General features: G+C 39.7%; 1 protein-coding gene and 1 long non-coding RNA gene across 6 annotated transcripts in view; one reads left to right on the forward strand and one right to left on the reverse strand.

Annotated features, from left to right (window-relative positions):
* The window catches only part of DAPK1 (death associated protein kinase 1), a 98529-nt gene extending 88909 nt beyond the window's left edge, over positions 1–9620 (forward strand). For all 5 annotated transcript variants that reach the window (XM_051810830.1, XM_051810831.1, XM_051810829.1 and 2 more), the window contains 5 exons: positions 897–1094; positions 3414–3552; positions 4822–4942; positions 6420–6608; positions 7231–9620. In XM_051810830.1, the coding sequence (XP_051666790.1) occupies positions 897–1094; positions 3414–3552; positions 4822–4942; positions 6420–6608; positions 7231–8463 (1880 nt within the window). In that variant the 3' untranslated portion in view covers positions 8464–9620. The remainder of the gene's footprint in view (positions 1–896; positions 1095–3413; positions 3553–4821; positions 4943–6419; positions 6609–7230) is intronic.
* A 7746-nt stretch (positions 9621–17366) lies between these two features.
* On the reverse strand, positions 17367–19217 carry LOC127481503 (uncharacterized). The gene is made up of 3 exons (XR_007908231.1): positions 19100–19217; positions 18771–18951; positions 17367–17510 (listed from the first exon to the last, which is right to left on the reverse strand). It is a non-coding gene; the product is annotated as an uncharacterized LOC127481503 (long non-coding RNA).
* Between the last annotated feature and the right edge of the window lie 6705 nt (positions 19218–25922).

Below are 25922 nucleotides of genomic sequence, written 5' to 3' on the forward strand. Positions count from 1 at the left end.
CCAGGCTAATTTCTTCTTTTGGTATAATTTGAAACCATGTCAAATTCTGCAGGGGAACAGAATTGTGACAGACTGTCAGAAGGGTTTTCTTATATCTTTCTCTGTGCTGTCTTGATGTAGAATGAAAGAGTACACATGGGTGAACTCTGAATATCTGTACTCATAACAGTACATTGGTGGCTTCTTTCCCTCTAGAAGTTTGAGGCACATCTTAATGAGCATTTATTTAACTAGAAGTAGTACAGGTGCATCAGACTTCACCATGCTGTGAAGTGTATCTGGGAAGTGCCATACAGTGGAACACACTAATACTTTTATCACCTGAAGCTAAAGGAAATGGCAAAAAGAAGCATGGGGCTTTTAGGATTCTTAGCATGGTGATTCTTCAGTCCTGGTTTACCAATGCACTGAAAATAGTACAATTCTGTAAAGCAAAGTGGCCTCTTTGAGAATGTGCTCAACTGTTTTTAACATCAGCAGTGTCATGTTAAGAAGAAAAATTAATAAAAATATAGAGCTTTTTGGGGGTGAGCAGGAAAAGAATGGGAACTGTTATTCTTGATTTTCAAGGCAATTACAACATCTGTTGCTGTTGTGCAAGGCAAAGCCCAATTTAATGCATAAGACTGCATGCATATAACACAGGTGCTTCCATGTGGCATCCAGCTGAATGTCCTAGAGAGGAATGTGAGAGAGGAACAGATTATGAGGACCCAGCTTCTAAGCCTCTGAAACTCTACTCCCTTTGTTCATGATTACTTTTGCAATCTTGTTTTCTCACGTGCATACGGTTTATCTTTGTGAAAGTTTAAATCAGATTAACTCTCGTTTGTCTTTTGCTGGCTAGATGTTCTTGTTGATGAAGTGTCATCTCTTAATTGGTGTCTGTTTTTCAGGAGTTGGTGATTTCAGCATCTGGGAATTTTCTGGGAATCCTGTGTACTTCTGCTGTTATGATTATTTTGCTGCAAATGATCACACTGCAATTCACATAGTGCTTTTTAGTCTCGAGGAGCCTTATGAAATCCAATTAAACCAAGTGACCTTTTGGCTCAATTTCCTGAAATCATTGGTCCCAGTTGAGGAACCAATAGGTATGTTCTTCTATCTGCTAATGAAGTACTAGATGACTGTAGAATAAAGCTTCTTGTATTTCTCTGCAACTTTGTACATCATCCATGTTGGGTTGCTGTTATGTGTCTTCATCCCCATGTATTCAAACAAACTTTACACAAGGTTTCTTACAAAAAGCTAATTTTATTTGTGGAAGAAGCTGGAAGAGTTGTACACCCCACTTAGTCCAATTATAAAGGGTCATGAGGTTCAGTGCAACCTCTTGTAGCACTGGAATTTAGACCTGTACATAGCAGATCAAGTTTTATATCAGATAAGCTGTATGGAAGAGTGTTTCAGAGGGTTGGAACCATTGAAAACAACACATTACTTAAATTCTTCTTTTATCTAGTCCCAGTTAACAGTGTTTTCAGCATAAATTTGTGACTCTTGTCAGTGAGAACAGGACAGAACAGTGTTGTAAAATAGCATTACCCTTCAGTATGTGCAACTTTAATGTGTTTAACTAGAACTGTATTTGGACTTCAAATATGATAACTTCTTGGTGCATCAGGGTGTACAGAAATAAATATTTCTTGTAAATTTCAACTTCACCTATTCTCCAATTTTGCACAGGGTTTCAGTAATTTTACTTGGTTTATATTCAAGCTTTCTAACACAGTAAACATCACTTGGCAGGCAAACCAATTAACTTTTTTCTTTAAACATCTGTTAGTCTAGGTGTATATATACTATGTAACTGTTTGTAGCTGAGTATTGGTCGGCAGACTTTGACAGTTTCATGGATTAACCAAGCTCTGACATGCGTCTTGGGTCTGTGATCTGAAAGATTATTCCAGACAGTGGACCTAACTCAGCACTCATGGACATTTGTAACACTGCTAGGGATTCACCAGACAAGTGTATTAAATACTTACATAGTGCAAAGAGTATTTCCTCTCTCTTTCTGTGTTCTGCTTGAAGCTGTATGCATTATCTCAGCCAGATAATGATAATGAGCCAAGTTCAACCTTCAGTTTTCAGTTCAGGCACTGTATTCTTTTATTTTCTCTTTACGATCAAATCTAAGTTTCACAATATGAGCATTTGGATCTAACCAGCAATCAATTGACTCTGGAAGTAAAAGCTCAGAAATTTGCAGAAAAGTGTCAAAGCTGCAAGTACAGTTAATTTGCAGTTGCTGAAAGTTTTTCATGGCTCATCAGTCTAGCAAGGAAACTTAGTTCTTCAGAGTCAGAATTTCAGGTAATTTTTTCTTCTTGCTGATCTGATTATCAGGATTATTTAGATACTTTGCTTAAATCTGTCTTCATACTGATCAGCTCAATTTGGGCACCCATGCAGCTTTATATTGTTACAGATCTCTCAAGTAATATCTATTAACTGATGTTAGCAGAAAAGTTAAAACCTTTGGAAATATTTTCTAGTTATTTTGTCTAAGTCCTTTAACTGCCAAAAAAAAAAAAAAAAAGAAAAAAAAGATAATTACAAAATACTCACCTGGAAGTGCTATGCAGAGATTTGTGGAAATGTGGCTTTTTAAGAAAGAATCAAGATTATGTAGCTCTTAATTGATGAGAACTGAGCAGTGATGTAACCATATTTATCCCATATGAAGTTTATTTCAGGCTAAAACAGCAGGATTGGGTGTATTGTCTCTTTCGAAAAAAGTCTAATGATGTCTTCTCTTTTTTGGAAAATCAGTTTGAGAAAAGATTGAAAACTCTGTGTTCCGTACTATCACCTCATTCATGCCATTTGTATCTTTCTTTCTTTTTCATTCTTTTTCATGGTTTCTGCCAGACTTTCCTACTTAACTCTCACATAAGTGAGAGGTCATTGTTTGTGTAAGTACTGCAAAGTAGCATTCATATTAACATATGAATGTTGTAGACATTTTGTGTTCTACTTACAATCCTCTACAACTCTAGTATTAAGGACCATCCAAAAATTATGCAAAACCCTTTCAAAAAGCTGTTATTTCTGAATATTTTTTTCCTCACACTATCATAGTTTGTAGTTAATAGATGTATCATTAGTGCTATTGATTACTGGTTTTGTGGAAAAAAAACAACTAATGTAATATAACTGTATCTGATGTTATTCAAATAGTCTATATTTTATATAGACTATTATTAATATATAGACAGTCCTATAAGCAGATAATAGCCAAAGCACCAGCAGTTCCACTATTAATGGCTATGCTTAGAGTTGGTAAATCCACCATAAAAGTGCTTGATATGAAGAATGTAAAATTATTTCTGCTTCTCTGACTCAGTAAGACAGCCATCTCTATAGGCATGTCTCACAGTGAGGGAGTCCTCTTATTTCTCTTCTAGCATTTGGTGGAAAGCTGAAAAGACCCCTGCATGTTGTTTTGGTTGCCACACATGCTGACATAGTGAATCTTCCTCGGCCTACGGGGGGAGAGTTCTGCTATGACAAAGACATGTCATTGTTGAAAGAAATCAAAAACAGGTAAGTGGGGAGTGCATCTGTATGTAGTGTTTAAACATGTTAATTGGAAAGAAAAAATACCAAAATGCATATGTAAAAGGTTTTTATATGGCTTAAGCGTTATGATACTATGATATTTTAAATATGTTCAGGAAGCCTGTATTGTACTAAAATTGAAATATTTACCGCTAAAATGAGCCAAGTGTTGTCAAAATTAATTGTGGCTTAGGAAGTCTCACTCTGTAAACACTAGGGTACATCCAGAGGCCCATTTCAGCTTTCTTTCTAGTGTGCTGGTGTTCAAGTTTTGCACAGTCTCAGAAAAGTGAGCAGTTCTCAGCTAAAAATTCTGGATGCAAAAGAGGCAACTTTACGAGAGAACCACGCTTTGCTCTGAAGTGATTTAGGGATAGGTATGAAAAAAGCCTAAATGAGGCCTGGAGATACTCCCTACACAGTTTGCAAAAAGCTGGACATTATAGAGTCACACAGGTGACAAGGTCATCCAAGAGGTACCTAGAAGTTAGGGAAACTTCTAGCATTCTTCAGCAGATATCTGGAGCACGTACTAATGGTAGATGGAAATAGGGAATTTTTCATGAACATGCTGTTGTTTAAAGTAACGATAACTTGTGTTCACAGTGAGCACACAAGTGGGTAGCACGTGCTATGAGAAACCATTCATACCTGTGAGCACAGACACTTGTCTGGACTGTACAAGAAACAGATGTAGGAATTCCAGCACAATACTGGTAGGGCAGTATCTTGATCTATTGAAATTAACTGATAGAAAATACCTGTGTGTAGTCTTTGGTGTTGGAATTCTTTTAAATGCAAATCTCTTCAGAACTCAGAAAACAGATTTGTGTGGTTGAAAAGTCAAAAGCAAGTGAGAAGAGAGCTGGTGTCAAGAGCAATGACAACTGGACTATTTAAAGTGAGAAGAAGGAAAGCAACAAACACTAAGACCTTAAAAATAATTAATTCCTGTAATCCCTTCTCTAGTAAAACGTTTTGGTTTGTATTTCCAAGTCATGTGTTGCAGTTATAATTTTCTTCCACATCTTCAACCATCATCCTGAGAGAAAACAATTTTCTCTCAATATCTGCTTATTTTCAAGACAATTCAAGACAGCTATGCTGTCTGTTATTATAAAATATCTTAGCACAATCATAACTTTATCATTCCTTGAAGAAAAATATCTCTTGTGAAATTTAAGACTGAAGTACAACTGTATTAAGAAATAAACTGGATTTGAGACTAAGTAGACAATAATTTTTGTCTTTTAGATTTGGAAATGATTTGCAAATTTCAGAAAAGTTATTTGTCTTGGACGCTGGAGCATCAGGGTCTAAAGATATGAAGCTTCTCCGAAATCACTTGCAAGAAATAAGAAGCCAGATAATTTCTGTAAGTAATGTCCAGTGTCCTGTGTTGGATCAGCCAAAATGTGAACATCATGTTTAATAATTTACTGTAAATTTCGAACTTACATTGTGAAGCATCTAGAAATAAGAGCTGTTCCAATATTTTTAGCAGCATGCTTTACAGGTCAGGTGATAAACAAACTCCTGACATCAAAGATTCAGTCTTTATTTTGAAAATTGTAGCTGTTTTCAGCAGGTCACCAAAATGCTCTCTACCGAAAGAAAACAATTTGAGATTTTCAGTTCAAAGTCATAGTTTTGTATTTTGATTGGCAGTGATTGGATTCCAGCATTGGCCCTTTTTTGTTCTTTTTTTTTAATCAGCATTGTATTACAGAGAAACAGAGAAATATATTATAAATATATTTCAGGCAAATACATTTTTCTTAAATTAAACATCAGAGTAGGACAGTTTCCTCAACTGTTATAAAGATAATGAATATGTATTAATTTTTAACTGCCTTTTTTAACTGAAAAATTTTGCAGTTGTATATGTATGTGTAGGTATATGTATATGAGACCAAAGGTAAAGTAACCATGGTTTGCTGTTAGCATCATGAATCCACAGAGACTTCCATACTAAGGGTAATCAAGTCAAATTTTTATGTAGCCTGTGCTAAATGGATTTCTATTACTTCATACCAAGGGCCTTCTTAGTTGTGTTACACACTAACAAGATTTTCTGCAGCTACTTCTGATAGGTATTTTTTAAAGTTAATTAAAAATGAATGTATTACTGAGTTCATTCTGTGGGTTGAGGAAAATATTTAGTTTTATGCAAAATTCAGCCTACTTTACATTCCCAATGGTCTCTTGATTTAGTAGGCTTTCCTTCTCTGAAAAAACTTTATTGTAGCTGTGATCACTGGCTTGAAATCTAAAAAGGATTTTGCTGCATAAGAAGTGCATGCTGTGGCTTGAGAGTGTAGGAAGAAGGTATCAGTGAAGTCTAAGACAGTCAATACATGAAAGTACCATTTTTGCTCCTTGTCTGGTACCGTGCTTTCTCACCTTTTGAAGTAAATTGGTCCTGCAGAGGTATTTATGGCTACAAATTTTAAATAAATTTTGATAATTTCAGTAATAAGAGCAACTTAAAAATACATGAAGGCAACTCATGGTGATATTAGGAAAGTTTGCTTATTTCAGCCTTTCCCAAATCTTTGTTCGTGAAGCCTAGCCATGATGATGATGATGATTGCTTATTTCAGTGAAAAAGTGGTTTCTGGAATTCATTTTTTTAAGAAGAGGTAAATTGATCTTGTGGAAAGTGAATGCCAGATGATAAAGGTCCAGCACAAGGGGAACTCTTTAGGTCTAAATATACATTATGAATGCATTAGACTACCATTAAAAAAACAAAACCAAAACCAACAGCATCATCAACAACAACAAAACCATCAGCACCAAACCAATAGTACCATTATTCTCAAATGGATGTTTTCTGTGCTTCATTTAAGACTTGCCCACCTATGACTCATCTCTGTGAAAAAATAATCTCCACACTGCCTTCATGGAGAAAAATTAATGGACCCAACCAGCTGATGTCCTTGCAGCAGTTTGTGTATGACATACAGGAACATCTTAATCCCCTAGCAAGTGAAAACGACCTACGGCATATTGCACAGCAGTTGCATAGTATAGGAGAGGTAAGTGTTTTTATCTAAATTGAATCTCTTCATTAGCAAGGTACTCTTCTGGTAGAATATTGCTTTATGAGCTTAAGCAAATGTCTGAAGTTGGGGTTTTTTCTCTCCTTCTTAAGACATCATAAGAAGTAGAGACTGGTTATTAATGCTTTTTGTTATTATTATTGTCTTCTGGCTTCTATTTCATTCAACATAATCTCTTTGAGACAGGAAGAATTACAGTTTATAGCTACAGCTGTAAGAATATAAAATGCCCAGAAAGGATCCATATGCCATCACCTTCAATGAAGTGTTCACTGCATATGAGAAATTTATATGTGTCCATTAGAAATTGAATCGTAGAATAACACCTTTGCATAAACAGCTTGCAGAGCATGACTAGGCTTTCCAGCTGTTGGGCTCTAATCATTCCATTACTAGTGGAAATCAAGAACCAAATCTGTTTTCTTTTTCTGAGCACTTGCCAGATATTAAAATGCACTGTTTGTTTTTCTCCCGTGAGCAGTGTTAATCAAATTATTTGGTTATGTTAGGAATGTTAGGAAGGAGAGAATGTGGGCTATTACCTTGTAATACAGTATGTAATACAGATGTAAACAGTAACTTTCCTATTTATAAACAGATAAACATTATGCAGAGTGAAACTGTCCAAGATGTTGTGCTTCTGGATCCTCGCTGGCTCTGTTCAAATGTCCTTGGAAAAATCTTGTCAGTGGAGAACCCAAAAGCCCTCCATCACTATAGAGGCCGATACACTATAGAGGACATCCAGCGTCTGGTGACAGATAGTGACGTGGAAGAACTGATACAGATTTTGGATGCCATGGATATTTGTGCAAGGGACCTTAGTAGTGGAGCAATGGTGGATATTCCTGCTCTCATAAAGACTGACAATCTCCATAGGTCTTGGACAGATGAGGAGGATGAAGTGCTGATTTATGGTGGTGTTAGAATCGTTCCTGTGGAACATCTTACCCCATTTCCTTGTGGAATTTTTCATAAAGTTCAGGTGAATCTATGCAGGTGGATTCATCAGCAGAGCACAGAGGGAGATGCTGATATACGCTTGTGGGTAAACGGATCAAAGATTATGAATCGCGGAACTGAGCTTTTAGTGCTGCTAGTCAATCATGGTCAGGGTATAGAGGTCCAAGTTAGAGGACTGGAAACAGAGAAGATCAAGTGTTGTTTACTTCTGGATTCTGTGTGCAGCACCATTGATAACTTAATAGCAACAACCTTACCAGGTCTTCTGACTGGGAAATACTACCTTAGTCCTCAGCAGCTGAGGGAACATCATGAGCCAGTAATGGTCTACCAGCCTAGAGACTTCTTCCGTGCACAGAGTCAAAAGGAGACATCACTAACTAACACTATGGGAGGATATAAAGAGAGCTTTAGCAGTATACTGTGTTTTGGGTGTCTTGATGTCTACTCCCAGGGAAGTCTAGGAATGGATATTCATGTTTCCGATCTGAATCTACTTACCAGGAGAAAATTAAGTCGACTTTTGGATCCACCTGATCCTATGGGCAAAGATTGGTGCCTTCTGGCCATGAACCTGGGCCTCCCTGATCTTGTTGCGAAGTACAATACAAATAATGGAACACAAAATTACTTTCTTTCAAGTCCAGTTCATGCCCTTCTGCAGGAATGGAGTAATGCACCTGAGAGTACTGTAGGTATCCTGATGTCTAAGCTGAGGGAATTAGGTCGCAGAGATGCAGCAGATTTTTTACTGAAGGCATCTTCTGTATTCAAAATTAATTTAGATGCTAACGGTCAAGAGGCTTATGCTTCCAGTTGCAACAGTGGCACATCTTATAACTCAATTAGCTCTGTAGTGTCACGGTAAGAGGAAGTGTTTTGCATGGACGTCCTTTTAAATTGCTGAAAGGATAAAAGATACAGTATAAGAGTTACAGTGCATACTAATTTATGAGATTTTACGTCAAAGGATCCTTCTCTAGTGCCACCTTTTATGTGCATAACCTTTCTGCTCCTAACTGTGAATCATTGCTCTTTATTAAAAAGACTGTTGTACTTCTGGTGGTTTAAAGCTATTCCTGATACAGAATGTGCTGCTTAATACTGCCATTTCAACTGGAAAGTCTTAACTTTTGGATTATATACTGCAACTGTTTTATATAATTCTCCCCATAAAAGGTAGGGGGAGAATAATAGCACATATTACCTTAAATGTGTATTTCTTACACCCTTTTTTTTCTTTTCACTGTGTCCCCTGCTTGAAATTTTTTAATATTTTTAAGGAGCAAAATCCACCATTTGTGATCAATCTGACCAAATTTAAGCGCATTGTTTTCAGCTGAAAAAGCGAGTGCCTTTTGCAGAAGGGAGGGTGCAGTTGATTTGAATGACCCTGCTGGAGTTACAAGAACATGCTACCTCTGTTTCACTTAAATTGTCTGCATGCTTATCATTGCAAGTGGTGCTTGCCTGTTAATTTTTCCTGCACTTCTAAGACATTGGTGATGACTCACACAGAGCATTCCTGTGCCAGTACTATGGGTATAGACATGTGATACCTAATCAAATTCAATTACAGTCAGATCATAATGTGAAAATCTCTTAAACTTGCCAATTATCATGCTTCATTATTTCCATGCACCTCAGGTAAAAGTTCATATCATTACAGAGTTCAAAAAACACAAGTGTTGGATACTGCAGAATAATATTGTCTAGCTGTCAGTTGTAATTTGTGTATAACAAAGGTTTTCTACTATTAGATCCTGCATTACTTACTTCCTGTACTTGAAAACTTTGATGGGGATAAAAAAAAAAGGAAGCAAGGTTTCTTGCAGTGATAACTTTAAAATTGATATGAGGGAATATGACCCATTCTCTGTTCTAAAAAGCATGTAATTTTCATGGTGCGATACGTGTTTGTTTATATATATTGTATGTACATACATTAAGACTATTTTTTCCTTAATCTTACAATGTAGTAAAATTTTAAAGGAGTTTTCTACAAATAAACTGTTGCTTGTTGCATCTTAGTTGATCATATATATTCTGTTGCTGAAGAGTACTGAACCTTCTTTTTTCCTTAGAGTCACGATTGTGGAGAGGCATTGCCTGCCTTCTGAAGCTCTGGGAACCTCCTGTTTCACTTCAGAGGGATATCTTAGTACACTGCAGCAATATTTATTTATTTGTTAGCTGCAGAGGTGGTCCCCATGCAGCATAGGGATTTGCATTCATTTTGACAAATGGCAAGGCAAAGCAGATTGGTACATAGCCTTTTTGTGTTTTTTTACAAAGGAAACTAAAACAGCAGATGCGACATTGTCATCAGGAATCCTCCAGATTATGCTGTGCTGCAGAGGGAAAGAACACTGCATTAGAGCCTGTGCTGCAGTAATGGTCCTTTACATTAAAGATCCCCTCATCACACAAGGAACTGTGCTGGTGCTGCTTATTTAAACTCCCAGCATCACTCCCTGATAGCTGCACAGTCTCAATATGACACTTTATGCAGGCAGCTTTGCACAATACCTCTACCCTGTGTATGATGCAAAGAAATTAAGTGGGCCCTTCTTAAAATGCTAGTTGCTGTTTCCCAGTGCCTTTCTTTGCATAATGTAGCCTTGCTTTATTAAATACTTCTCTGGGTATTACTAGGCTCCTTAGTTAAACATTTTTTTGAAGTCTAGTCCTCAGTAAGAGGTATGGTTAATGAGAAGTCCTACCCTGAGGTGTCTGTGCTTTGATATTCTGCCTCTGACAAACTGCATTCAGCATCTTCCACTGCTACTCAAAGTGGTTCTGGGCAGAGCCCAGCTCTATGCAGCCCATATTTGCCTGTCAATTTATGGCCACCACCATGCTTCCCCTTCCAGCTGTGGACATGTTCTGTACTTCTGTCAGTGGTATGTGATGGGTTCTTCATGTCATAAAACTTTATACTTTTCAACCAGAAAAGTATTCCCCCCCTGTCTGCTTCCCCAGATGCTTTATGTGCGCTCAAGATGCATGGTTGACTTACCAACACTGATTCATTACTTCTTTTACTTTTTTTTGTTTGCTTGTTTTACCCCTCCCAACAGCATGTTCCTGACAGTTCTCTGCTTTCATTTACTGTAAAATGCAGCCCTGGGAGTATAAATGACTTAGTGGATGCTATGATGGATCTTTGACCAGCAGTAACAGCCTCTTGCAACATTTCCAGTTTTCATGGTAATTGGCTCAGGAAAGTGAGTCACAGTCATAGGATAGCTTTGGATTGCTTTGTTATAAATCCTGTGCCACGGACTAAAAAAAAACTTTTGTTTCCTAAATTACAGTTAAATAAAAGAAAAGGCTGACAACGTGATACAAGTGGGCATCTCTTCAGTTGCTTCACTTTTATTGATTCTCTGTTTTGTTTTGTGAATGCAGCCAGGAGCAGAGCTGCATTCCAGGACTGTGTTTAAAAAATACACTGATCCTCCCTGACTTACTCCAGAAATGGAGAAAATGCAGGTCTTTGCAAAATCAAAAAGTTTAGCCATAAATGTACAGAATGTATAGTTCATGCAAGGAAGATGCTAAGCTCAGCTCCTGACAGTGAAATAACTGAAGCTAGATACTTATCATCCTTGTAGCTTCAGAGCAGAGCTGCTGAAACACAACTTTGAGCATAAAGCAGATGAGGCCCAATTTTCATTTTGTATTCAAAATCCATAATAGAGACAAACTCAAGCTTGCAACACAGCTGCTCAAGGCCAAGGTGCATTACAGGTTGTCTTGCACTTTAGAAATGTATTCTATTGACACCTGTACTCAAATTCTGAAGAAATTTTCTGAAGAAGATAGGGAGAGAGCAAGCATTTTGGTACAAATCAGTTTTCCAGTGTTTTCTCCCTGGCATGCAGCAGCATGCATAGGATAGGAAAATATTGCTATTTGTATTGGGTTTTACTTGTTGTATTGTCTCTGGGAGTTCTGCTGCTGACCAGACTGCTGAGTTTGGAAAGACACAAGAGATTGGTGGCAAATGATTTTGAGGGTGGGACAAGGGCATCCAGGGGTGGCCTTGGGTAGAGGTAGATATATACAATTCTTGTCACCTTTAAAGAGTGTAAACTGGAGACAGCCACAGGTTTTAAGATCTTTGGGATTCAAGTGATTGAGAAAGAATTATGAGACTATGGTGATATAGAAACACCCAAATGTCAAGAGATTGACAGAGGCAGGAGGCTTAGAAAGGAGCCAGAGCACAGTTTCCTAAATGGTCAGGTCTTTACAGAGAGCAACAGTGAAGCTGTGCTGGAACCAGTTCCAGGTCCTAAACTCTGCTGTCTGCATTCCTCACTCTAAGGAGTTAATTCAATGCAACCTTTTTATTGCAGAGATGCTGTGTTGCTACATCATTGTTTAAAACGGGTGCCTAAACTTGAATCACATCACTATTTCAGCTTTGCCAATGAAATGGAGGAGTAATCCCCAAGCTGTAACTCCAAAGAAAGTAAATGAAGCATGCTGCTGGCTGAAACCTCTCTTTAACTCAGAGGAAATGGAGCAGTGCAGTACCTTCTCTGAAGGTGGCCTGAAAGCACTCTGCACAATATGAAAATTTATTTCTATTTGACTTTTTGTTGTTAAACTCATTCCAGCAGGTCACAAATAAACACCAGGATCAGAAATTCACTCACCTTTCTTTTCAGTCATTGTCTGACTCGGAAGTCAAGAAAATCAGTTTCTAACAGTGCCTAAGGTACTTGGTTTCCAAAAGGGTTACTGCCAAGCCATTCAGGCTTTTCATGTAGAAGTATTTGGATCTCCAAGAGTCAGATGAGCTGTATATAGAAGAGGACTGATTGTGTTCCTCCGTGTGGCTATACCATTTATCATAACAAGCTCTACAGGAACAGTGGGACCAGCAGCTAATACTGCCTCAAATCCAGATGAAGATCTTGGTGGACCTGTTTCAGTTTTGCATCAGCCAAACTGACCTAGCATTTCTGCACCAGCTAGAGTACTCTGGGTGAGATCCAAACACAACACGTGCATATTTAAAGATCGTTCTTCAGAATGCTGCTGAGTCAGGTGGTTGTACCTTAAAAATCACAGGCCTACCATGAGAAAGGGCAAACCTGGACCATCTTGTCCAAACTCTGGGTCCTGCTGTCACCAAGCCTAGAACACCTACACTGCTAATATGCACTCGCATCACCTAGGCAGAGAGGAAGACTAAGATGTGGGCAGGGTGATAAGGGGCTTCGAACAGGAGTGATGCATGGACACGCTGCATCTTACATGGATTTCTTGAGAAATAGATGCTGACAGCCTGGGCCCACACTTACTTCTGCAGAAATGTGTAACACCTGCTGCAGTGGTGAAGACATTTCTGGTGGCTATGTGTCGAGGCTCATGAATACACATTCTGTTGTATCTGCACAGGATCCAGAGTGCAGCTTGGTGAGGCATCTTCCTTGTGGGCTTGGGCTAGGTCACAGCTGAGTGTAACAAACTGGCAGAAGCTCTGGGCCTTATGTGTTGGAAATATAGTGAGGATGCTTCTGCTGCACCTCAGCAGATTAGAGTGGGAGGGAGGACTGGAATTTGCATGCTGTGTGAGACACCAGCATGTTGTGCACAGGGAGGGGTGGGTAGAGTTGTGCTGTTCAAAACTTCTGTCAGGGAAACATGGGAAAGAGGGAAGGACTCTTGCATTAGGGGGGTTAGACTGCTGATGTTAAAAGATGGTGTGTGTATGACTCTTTGAGTCACCTTGTGCTTGACTTTTTGAGCTAAGCTGCTCACTGCATTGCAAACTCTGCTATTTTAGCCTGGCCATAAAGAAGTATAATTTGATTAGTCTGTTTCTCCCTAAAGATGAATCAGTCTCACTTGCACATCCCCTACACAGGACTGCTTACAAGTCAAAATGTATGTAGCAATCAGTTAAGGAAAGGGAGTGCAAAGAGGTCAGCAGCAAATCCTACTATCACTAAATTTACCTAAAAAGGACTATAACTTTGTAGCATTTAGCATATTTTTTTTTAGTTGTTTCTATTGGTTGCAAATGTGAGAAAAAATATTCTGTGCAGTGTTGAGTGTAATCAATTATTGTTAAGCCAATGCTTCTATTATTGGAAAAACAGAGGGAGGGTAAGGTCTGGAATTTTGTGCCAAAGGCAAGGTATCAATGCATATGAAATCCAGTACCAAGCCCAGGACAGAAGCAGATCCTACTTTCCTAAACCTATAGTGTGGATTATTTCATCATTCCTAAGGTATGTATCTGCAGAAGAAGCAGGAAAGATATTACTTTGGAGGCATTTTTCATTAAAGGCTTTGATAGCTAGGATTAGACTCTGATTTGGTTATACATAAGGAATTAACGACCATCCTCTATAACTAGAACAATTTGAAAAAAGTTTTCTACAGACCCATGGGACTGTGTTGGCAGCTGGAGAATGTTGTAGCAACTTAGCCTGGAAAACATGGAAGGAGGTGAGTCACCATAACCAATTTAGCATCAGATAGGATGAGATAAATTTCCTCAGTTGTTCATGGTCAGAAGGAAATATCACCTGCAGCTGCTACACCTGGTAGTCAAGTGCCAGTAAAGATAATGGAGGAAGCTTAAGGCATGACCTGCAATATCAGTCTGATTATAGAGGTTTAGAAAGCAGCTGCATGAATATTTAAACTGATGGATTAACACAGTTTCTATGTAAGTTTCAGGAACTGAATCAAGGCCCAGAGCTTGCAAGTGCTACTGGCAAAAGAAGGATTTCCATACCATTTTACCCCAGGTAATAAGACACAGCTGAGAAGTGTTTTGGAAAGCACTTGTTGCTACCTTCCCAGGAAAATATGAAACGTAATCTATTGCTGTCAATTTGGGTGTACAGGACAGATATAAAGACAGAATACAAAGTAACCACATGACTTCCCATTTGCCATTCATTCTCCAAGACCCAGTGTTGGTTTGTACCTAGCAAAATAGGGAGAGTAACTTTCAGGAGTGTTACAGGAAGGAATACTTCCACAGTTGTGATTTAGCTTTATGCAGTTATCCTATTTGTTGCTATTATAGCTAGGAAAGTGCTATAGGAATTCCCATGGCCACCAAAAAAAACATATCAGGTGAGAAATTCCAGCTTGTTTTATACATTCTTCTTCAGTAAGGATATTTAGTTATTTAAACATTCTAGTCTTCTGTGCTGGTGCAGCAGTTTCACAGTTCCCTTATGGGACCCACCTTTCTGCTTTAAATTACTCGCTGCAGGGAAGAGTGCTACATCACTCATGGGAAATGCCATCTGTGGCACCTGGTGAGCCAGGGATTGCATGGAAGAAGAGCAAATGGATGGGGTGCCTTTTGTTACTGGCCAGATAAAGACAATGGTCCCAAGGCCTCTCTCTACCATCAGTTCAACCATGGTCCCAACTCCAACAAAATTCAGCTGTGCAGTGTGGATGTGATCTCTGAATTTCCTGTGGCTTTACCTGTGAATACAAAATACCACATTGGAGAGAACAGAGGTGCAACTGCTTTATGTTTTTCTTCATGGTGTTGTTGACTTAATGCAATCTTTCACATTCCACCAGTGACCTCGGGAACAGACTTTGTAAGCACAAAGGGATCTCACTAAACTCAGGTTTGACATTTATATGTAGCTGTGTAAAGCCCAATACTACTTCACTAAGCAGTAAGGGGAACATTCTGCTTCTTTTAGTGTTCATTGTGCTCCATTTTTTCATTCCCAGAAGTGAAGCTGATTTCTGTAACAGTGCTGGAAACCACTTCTTTTCAGCAAATAGTTATCATCTTCATCTCTGATCCACGTTGTTTTTAGGATGTGGCTTCAGTGATACCTCTAAAAGAAAAGTTTTCTCCAATGGAGAAACATAACCTTTGGCAGCAATTTTCTATAAGCTACTAATAGAGACTGCTGCTGACTGTTAACTTCGACTAGTAAGTGAAGTAATATGCAAATTGTTTCTGTCACTAGAAGAATTAGTTTCAAAATCTGATAGAAAAAACCTCCTTTAATCCACTATCAATCTGGAGCCACAACTCCCTGTTACACATCTACACAGTGACTGCCACAGCAGGCACATGACTTGGGTGTGCTTTTGTATAACAGATAGAAGTGAATGAAGACTATCTTCCCAAACAGGTCTTTAGAGTCTTGTGGATCTATGCATACACAGTAAGCATGAAGCTTATGGTTCTTTTACAGTGGTTAGGCCTACAAGGACCACTTATGCTGCTACAACCTTATTCTTAATATCCAACAGGTCCAGAGCCACATTTTGCATAAGCTGAAGCCAATTTCCTGTTGTAACTTGGAGGAACTGTCCTGCAGACCTAGTCTGAGTCCTACTCAAGGGCTTACATTTCTCTGCCTATCCTTTTACTCCTGTTATCTGCCCACAACACTACATGTTTATCCAGCTGAGGTTAACCTCAGAAAGTAAAGTGTGCAAACAATGCTAATGACAATTTTAGGAAGCAGTAAGGTCATGCAAATATAGTCATTTCTGATGGGACAAAAAGGTGTTTGTATCCCCTTTCTGCGACTTCCACTTTTAAAACTTATCTACCAAGTAAATTCAATTGTCTTTTTCAAATCTAGAAAATATAATGAAGTATGGAAAGCTTGTAGTGTAAGTGATTTAGGCTATATTCTGAAATAGGACTAAGAAATTCAGCTGGAATTGCTCATTGGAAACACTGTCCAAGAGCACTGTCTCACACAAAGACTGTGACTTCTGCCTTCTCTGCTGATAGAAGTGTTTCCTGTATCTGCCCAGCAGAAGACTCTCTACTGTGGACCAGAGGGTGCTTCCCAACACTTAAAAATCCCAACTGGAGACATACTATATCATATTTGTAATTCAGGCAGGGCCTCCATTAGCATGGCCAACAACAGGGATTTCTTGAGTGCTCTGTTGACATCACGCAGGGTGTGGTGCAAGGTTATTAAACTGCCTCTGCCACTTAGTTTTCATCTGACACATGCTTAATTGTGAGGATGTCCTTCCTCTTATTAGTGTTTGAATCAGTCCCACTGTTGATGAGAGATGTTGTCCAAATCATGTTATACAGTAAAAAGTATTTAAAGCCACAGCCATAATATTATGGTAGACCCAAGTTTAGATGACATGTTGACATGTTGTCTCCTCACATTTCCCATCATTAGCCACGGATAGCACTGTCTTATTGCTGATGGGCAGAGATGCAGTAGTTGACATGGGACGGTGGCCTGGACACCACTGTGGAGAAAGGAGGGCTGCAGCATAGCTATAAGTGAGAGAGGGACTTTATTCAATGTTCTCTGTCATCTCCTGCTATTTCTGTTAATTAAATGACAGGAGATTGGTGATGAAGGTAGAATGGGAATGTGAAAAAGAAGGAAGTGTGTGACCTTGTTTAATGATTGAGGATGTTATACACTAGTAACTGTTGATCAAAGGTGCAGTGTTCAGATGCCAAAGACTGAAATTAGAGTCTCGGGTCAAAAAAAAGTTGATGTTCTTGCACGAGAAACACATTTCATAAGCTATGTGGCTTTGCTATAACATAAATAGCTATAGTCCTTCCTTTCAGCTTTTAGTCCATCAGGGCACCAAATTGCAGTAACAGTTTCAAATCAGGGAAGCTCCTCCTAACCTCTGCTCCTGGAAGCCTACTTGTGAGTGCCAGCTCCAAGGAGCCAGGTAAATAAAGCACCTTGGGGAGTGGGAATGGAATAATTAAGTGTTGAAATAACCAGACTGGAAAACATATTGATGGCATTCACCTTTGCAAAACATCTACACTGCTTTCTGTAGGGAGCAGAGGCAGTTTTAAATGGCAGCTGGAGGCAATGACAAATCCTCTTCATTACTCCCCATGATGCAGACAGGGTCCCGAGAGAGGAAGGCCCTGGTTCATCCACAGTCCTGGTAAATAAGGCACATGGAAAATAAGATAAGCCATTCTTTCTAAAGCCAACCCATGTTCTGGTATGGGTTCCTGGAGAGCTCTGTACGTCCTGTTCTGGCAGAGTCCCTTTACATTAATTCCAAGAGGGAGTGTAATTCTCCCTACAGCTTAGTAAGTGCTGCGTTCAGCTTTATCTAAGCTCTCTTTTAAAAGAAGCACTATTAGAGTTAGTGGGAAACAGTAAACAAAAATAAGCATGCAGCAGCTAACGTAATTACGTGTTTGGGGCAGAGAGGAGCAGGTGCTCTTCTGGATGATAGCCACAGTTCAAAGCCTTAGTCCATCTGTTTTGTTGGGAGACTGCTGGCAGCTGATCGACAAATCTGACCAATGCTGACAACTCTTATTTGGAGAATAGCTGGCATGTGAGAGTGCATTTATGTTTGTAACTACAGTAAGGACAGCTAACAGGGTTAGGTACTCAATTGCAGCAACTTCTGAGTTTTTTATGTTTTGCTTTTTCTATTTTTTATTTTTACTTTAGTCCAGAGTATTTTGGCAAAAATGGAAAGAGATAAACAGAAATTATATATGTGTATGTAAGTGTAGGTGTATGTGATTCTGGCTGGTGTGAACCTCTGCTTGGCTTGACACAGAAGAGTCTTTAACCAAGTTCTGCCATATCTCAGGTTAGCACTCTAGTCTCAACACTAAGTTTTGATGGTTCATTTTTCCCAAGTATTTTTCACTAATCTAAAGCTGTGTTGCACTAAAAGGGGGGAGACCTGTGCTCTCCACCTTTGCTTTGCACACTTTTGGGCTCACACTAGTACCTGGCATGTTCAGCCAGTTCAGCTCACTAATCCAGCAAGAACCTGTCACTTGGCTTTGAAGGCTTTGTCTACAGCCCAATCAGCTTGCTTCTACAGCTTAGAGAAGGAATGAGAAGTGACAGGAGAGGGAAGGGCCAGAATGTCTTTTTTCAGCAGTAATGCAGGTTCAAATCAGCTAAACTGCTTCGTAAACCACACACATAAATAGTTTCAAACTCTGTAAAGGTTTGAGTTCAATAGTTGTTTTAGCTAAAAATATTTCCGTAAGCTCTGGTAAAACTCTGTCTAGGTGCCAGTGGCCCTTAGCAGGAACTAAAACAGTTCTCTACCTGCTTAGGGAAACAGCAGCTATCCCAAACCCAGAAACACTGGCAAATGTGAGCTGGGAGAGCCTGTACCCTGGGGAATGTTTAACCAGGAAGGCAAGTCCTGAACACCAAGTACCTCTGCTCTGCTGTGGAGGAAAGGGCAGCATGGCAAATGCACCACTGTGGTATTGACCTCTCCTGACTCAGGACTCTCTCTCTTCAGTACCAGGTTACTCCAGTTAGCAAATGAAGGAATGACATCCATTGGTCTTTCCTTCTCTTCTCAAGTTCCCTGGGTACAGCTAATTCTGGTCCATCTGGTGATGATACAGTGTTAGTACTGAAGCAAGGAAAAGGAAGTTTGCTGTGCTCCTGCCTGTGCCACAGGATTCCTGTGGCACTGCTGAAGTCACAGAATCCATCCTTGACCCAGCCCTCTGGGGTGCAGGCAGATAATAGTCCTACCCCGCCTGTGAGGTTCGGGCTGCAGCTCAGCACAGGGAGTGTTTCTAAAACTGGTTCAAGTCTCAGTGCTGCAGGAGCTCTCATCCTTCAAGCGACCATTACTTTTGCTAAACTCCTGAGAGCTGTACAGGGTCTGAGGTGTTCCTGCAGCACTATGACAGATGTGGACCATACCACCTCACCTCAACAGGACCTAGGCTTTACATGCTGCAACAAAACAAGCACTGGGAGGAGAGAGGCTAGCTGGAAATGAGGATGGAAAGGCACAGAACATGAAGAAATATGGTATTACTCACCATTAAACATTTTTGAGCAAAACTCATCTGTGTGTCATCTGACCCCTTTCATCTCTTTCATTATACCCACTGGATATTTTTAGTCCATTGACATTTGGACTTGTTGCTTTCCTTTCAGTTTGAAAAGAAGGGGAAAAAAATCCCTGATTTTACAGATATGCAGCAGCTGCTGCAAATGTTGCTTCCTAAACCAACATAATAAGCAAATTTAATTTAAATTCAAAGTACTGTTACAAAGCAAGTCTCAGTTTTCCATTTCTTGCACACCAAATACCACTGATAGTTTCAAGACCTGAATCTAGATCACTATGACTGGGAAAGCATTAAAAAAACAAGCCAACAAATCATACTGTTTCTGTAAGTGAATCAGAAAGCATTTTCCCTAGTATTTTAACAAATCCTATGAATTTAAAGGATTCTCTGTAATCCTGCATTTGAAGAACAGTCTTCATTTAATCTGTTCACTCTGCACCCTCAAAGCAGCAGAATTGCCATGCGGTGGCTGACACATGGCCCAGGTTGTTTGCAGGGGCCATTCTCCAGGGCAAGCCTTCCCAAGAAGGCACATTTGCATTGACTTAGAATACAGAAAATCAGCTTTATTGTCTGAAATGGAAAGGAAAAGAAACAAAAATTCCTCTGAGTGGAAAATTAAAGACAGGTGAGAAGGGCAAAACATGAGTGAGCAAATTTCCCAAAATAAACAGTTCTTCCAGGTTTTTGGATAGGCATTTGTGTATTTGAACAACTGTTTTATTCTTATTTCCCCTCTCCCCCTTAAGTGTTTGAAGGTGTTTTCTTTAAACTGTTCCAAACTAAGTCTAATAGTTAAGTACAGGGAAAAACCGAAAGAACATGTGTAGTGCTAAGCAGAGGAGTCTTCCAACCAGTCTGTTTGAAGACTCTTCCCTGCACTTTCAAGTATTTTATGCCCTTGTAGGAAAAAAACACTAAGTACCTTTGAGGACTGAACTGAGAAGTCTGGATGTTGAAGATTTTGTTGGAAGCAAAGATCTTCTCAGAGGAAATAATCTGTAAACACTTTCTTTCCTGATCTCATTTTCTTCTGCTAACATGGCCAGTAAGCCAGGCATTTTCACTGGTTAGGTATTAGTGATATTATTAGGGCAGGAGTGGGAGTGCAGTCCCATATTCTGAAGCCTAGTTTCTGTAAAGTAACAGGAACCTGACTTTTTGATTCCCCAAGAAGAGCTGTTTTTGCAGTGTTACCACATGCAGCTCCCACTGGTAGCCACTGGAATTTGATGAGTTTCGAAAGGCTGCCTTCCGACATCATCAACAACCAGGCATACAAAGCAGTGACCACCTCTGACCTCTTCCTGGCTGTAGCGGTTTGTTTATCAGTAGTGCTGAGAGAATAACATGCATGTCTGTCTGCAAGGACTCCTGTAAAGAGGCTGCTAGTAGCTGCCTGGAGCCTACAGACAGAGACAGATGTTGTCACCCCGACAATCTAGCAGATAAGAAAGTTCAGTCTTGTCATCAAGGAGGAGTGGAAGGCAGTGTAAGGGATTTTCTGAGGGCATCCTCAGAGCTCTAATGTGGTCAGATATATGCCAGCTGAGTTTCTTGTAATTGCAATGGTCACATAAAAAAGAAGAGGAAGTGCAAGTGCATACAGAGAGAGAAACAACTGTGTGAACCCTTGTCCGCTGAGAGTCAGTTACAAGCAACAGGCACCTGGCAGTGGAAAGATGCTTCCAGACACCCCTTACACAAGTCCTACTTTAAGTTAATGCAGAACCAGAGCCAAGAGCGGCTTTAATGCTTGCTTTCTCATCATTAAATGTTAGAATAGAATTTGCTGCTGCTTCTATCCTAAAAGCCATCCACGCTAAAACTGCAGGTGCTGCACTTTGGAATGAATCATAGCGTAAATATTGCCACAGTCACTGCTCGTCACAAACAGGTTTATTTCAAAATGACCATTGCAACATTCTTCCTTTGTTTGGCTGTTTTACAATTCTTCCTCGACTCCTGTCAGCGCACTTGCTGTTTGGAGGTGAGATTCTTGTTTTGTCCCCTGTCACTCTTGGAGGTACAATCTGTACAAGTCACCCAAGAAAGGAGTTGAGGGCTCTTTCACACAGTTATTTTTTTTTCTCAATATATCCAGGTATCTATTACATCCAATTTCCTGCACAACCTGCATGTGATGCCTTCTGGTAAAATAAGGGGAGGTGTCTGGTACAGGGAGACACTGGAGTGCACTGCTTCACTGACTTAAGTCTCTGCCTGGGGACACGGCATTGCACAATCACCAACCTGCATAGCACAACTCTGACCCCCAACTTCTCCCCTCACTGACCTCCTGTCAGTCTGCACAGGGGCTTCTGTAGAGATACAGAGGGTATTGCAACAGGAGGGATACATCTCCTTAGAGGACCTTCAGCCATCCCACTGTCCCTTTGCAACACCGTGCCTTCAGGCTATCTGTCAGCCAGGGTAAGAATCCAGTAAACAAGAGCACAAATTGAAAAACAATGTTGTGACCTATTTAATGGGGAAAAGACTGTGGACCCAAGCTACTGGCAAAACTTGTTTCATTGCTGTAGCTGCTAGCCAAGTAAGTCATGCGTGGACACATGCATTTGAAGTCACTGTGCTAGTGGGGCTCCTGCTTCTCACATTTAAACCTCTCTGGAAATGCATGGTTGGACAGAAATGTATCTAGGCACATGCTACTTCTGCTACAGCAACAAGTGTCTGAGGGTTGTGTCATCTTTCAAAGGGAAAGCATAATGCCTTTCTTGGTCAAGCACTGAGTGCCACCTCCTGAGTGCCTTGGTCAAGCACTGAGTGGTGTGTGAATTTAACTCTTTCTGACCAGACTCCATAATGAAGGTGGCTCTACAGAGAATGTCCTCCACACCATTTTCTGCCTCATGTTTTCAGTTACCTCCTCCATGTAGATAGGTAGCTGGACAACAATTTGAGAAGAAGGAAAACAAAAGTTTTCAGGTATGTTTAGAGCATAGGAGATGACTTTTTAGTCAAAAGGAGAGGGGGATGTGGAAAAAAACAAACACATCTATTCCAGTCTGAGGAAACTCAGAAGAAATCAAGTTATTCCAGTGACAAAAGAAAACTCTACAGAGGCTGTAGGACAAGCAAGCATACAAAGCAAATTTTTCACTGTCTTCAGAACTGGGATGGCTGGACGTTCCTACCAATGGCACCTACAGAAATGGGAAAGTGTTCTATTTTTAAAATGTGTATTAAATAATGGATTCCTCATGCAATATGTTGACCTTTAGTGATGATTCTTTCAGAATCTGTCAGACTACAGTAAAGACACAGAGGTAGCTGTGGGATCTTCTGCAAGCAAATGAGAAAACCAGCTGTGGAGACAGGTGGCCAACATGGATGGCAGAAAAAGTAGTGGAAGGGCAGAACCAATGAATTTTCATTATTGTTGGAACTCTGTTTTGTCTCCTGTTCATTCTTTCCTCTCCATATCTCTTCCCATCCCCACTGAGCAAAAGAGAGCTGCGCCAGTCTGGAGCTGTAGGTGCTCAAATGGGGGAACACTGCAGTGCAGATTCCAAGCACATTTTGGGGCAGCTCTGGTCTCCCTGGCTTTTCTCCAGCAGAGGCTCTGGTTTGGTTTTCTTCTCTCCTATCAAACTGCTGCCTTCCAGGCAAGTTGGAGACTTCTCCCTTTCACACCTGACTTGCAATGGCCAATGTCCTCAAAAAATACAGGAGGAAAATAGACACATGGATGATGTGATGCCCTAGGTGTCATATTCTTCAGGGAAGAAAAACAAAGAGAAGATACTGATAGTCTGACTAAGGAGTGGGGCAGGGCAAGTGTAAATCTCACCATTTATTTTGCATTGCCTACCTAGCAAAACTCTTACTCTTACTTCCACACTTTCATCTCAGCCTATGAAAAGATGCACATTAACATTGTGTGTGCTTCACTATGATTCCTGTGAAACTTGAGTATTTTCCAATTTCCATAACAGGGATATGGAAAAAACTAGTTCTGCTGAATTTCTGCTTGCACTCCCTGTTTATTAAAAGTCCCTGCTTTGTGGCACACTCAGCAATTTAGTGAGAAAACACTGGGGTTAACTTCAAAAACCTGTTTGAGAAATGTGAGGTAACCCTGGTGGTTTCCAGAACCAGTGGGAGGGAGGAACAAAGTGGAAACACAGAGGAAAACAACAGGCAACAGGCACATGAATTATGCAGATACACAACTGCAAGTACATAACTGAAGGAAAGGATAAGGTTGTCCAGAGACTTGAGGATAAAACTGTTCCTGTATGATATATCTCACCTACTTAGCATTCATAGAGCCACAGCCCGACTATCTGCAGTCTTATCAGAAAAAAACCCAAACCCACTGCACTCTGCAGCTGAGTTTCCATGAATGTACCTTTGCTCTAGTATGTAAGAACAAGTAACCAGCATCCTCTTGAATTCCTCTGCTTGAGGAGGAGAACAGCAACAAGTCAGACAAGACCTCATTGGGCCATAGACTGTTTTTTTCTCCTCTGAGCCTATAGTGAATTCAAGATGCAGAAACTACATCTGAGTGAATGAATTACAAAGCCAGCTGATGAATTCTTGTTGTCTTTCGAGTGTTTTGCATAAAACAAATGGTTCAGGGCCTTTTCAAAGAACGTACTAACGTACTAACAATTTATCTTAAAAAAAGGGGGGGAAAAAAAGTCAGCTTGAGAATTGGCTTTCATCTTCTGCCCCTAAAGTTTAGGCAGTGCTGCAGTGACACATATGCTGATTTGTCAGCCCAAGGAATTTGTCTCCACAACCAGGCTTTAGCTAGGAAAATATGTAGAAAATAGTCCTGACAGCTGTGTGAGGGTTTTATGGAGACTCTAGTCCTGAATTATTTTCAGGACTGATCCCCTACTCTCTCACAGGACTTAATTAACAAAGCATTGTTAGTTAACGTTTGTGGAAGAGGAAGGTATTCAATCAATGCAAAGCATTACCTTTTCTAGTGATACCATTACAGTGAGGTATTTTATTATCTCCTTTTTATTTTGTTTTGATTATCTTCAATCAAGATCTAGCTGAAAACATACAATGTTCATTAACACAATATCTAGGGTGGCTGCTGACATCTGCTTTTCTCAAAAGCTAGTGATAAGGTAATGACACTTAATGAAATCAAATTTTATAGAGTCAATGGTCTTGCTGGAAAAGCTTGTGGACAGGAAAGAGGAAGAGATTATTTCTGCTCCTTTTTGCTTTGAAGAATTTGAGGCATAAAAGTGCATTATAAAGGCCTATGAACTGACTTGATGGGTGGAAAAGTTAGGGAAAATGTTAAAAAATCCCATGTATTCTGCTTAAGCCAACTGTCAGTCGCTTCCGGGAACTCTGTCTTCATTTTCACCCTGCATGAGGAGCCATCAGCACACAACCTTTGTCATATGAGAAAAGGTTAAGAGAAAGATCACTGGTGGCAGAGGAGACTGTGGCTGAGGAAATGGACTTCCACCTCAATGAGGTTACCACGGGAGGAGCAAACAACCTTGGTGGCACTGGATTTGACAGGATCATCAGCAAGGCACAAAATTTGCCCCAGGTCCAGGTTAAAAGGGCATGTTACAACCAGAACTAAAACATGCAGAGATCCATGCTAGCCATTCTGCTATCATTTAAAAACATGTTTGTATCAATTCCAGTTTGCAAAGCTAATATGAAAAGCCAGACAGTTATCTGAGTCAGAATTTTCTAAACTGATTTAATGTTTCCAGTCCCCTTCAGACAAACAAGGCAACCAAAGACTTGAATACTGGGCAATCAGCAATGTTTTACATGTAGTTTTTAACTGTAGACAAATGCAGAAAGAAGTATGGGCCAGTCCCAGCTGGATTTTGCCACTTCTGCTTGGCTTGTCTTTCAGTGAGAAGTAAAGAAGAGGAGGAGAAAACAAATTTCTCTATGGTATTGGGAATCTTACAAGTCAGCTCAACCAAGTCTAATCCAGTATTTGATTAGAGAATTCTGTAGTTTTAGTTTTAACTTCTGCTTCCAGGGGAGAAATTTTTAATACTATTATGAAGGATCATTTTAATTTAAATCACAGTATACTAAATGCAGAACATCACTAAAGTATATTTTTCCATTAATAATTTACTATTCTTTCTAGGCATTTTGATTTAAAATCTGTGAATGGTTTAGGACAGTACAAATTCAGTCCATCAAAAACAGATGAAACAATGTGTGTGAACTTATATTTGAGTTATGGATATATTATTCCATGAAACAATTCCTGGTAACACAAAAAAACCCCACACTACAAAGCCAATTCCAAAAATATTCTTCTTCTAGGAAAAATGAATAATTATAAAAAATATTTTAACATTTATATTGATATTTGCCACTGTACATATAGTCAAAATAGTCACAAAATAAGGTCTTATAGGTAAACTCTAGACTTCTAGTGTGTTGATTCTTTTGTATGTTTCTTCCTCCTTTTCTTTCTTTCTCTCTGTCTTCATCATAGTATTTGGAGATTAACA

The sequence above is a fragment of the Manacus candei genome, unplaced genomic scaffold, assembly GCF_025592945.1.
Source record: "Manacus candei isolate 608988 ecotype Guabito, Panama unplaced genomic scaffold, ASM2559294v1 h1tg000079l, whole genome shotgun sequence".
NCBI lineage: Eukaryota > Metazoa > Chordata > Aves > Passeriformes > Pipridae > Manacus > Manacus candei.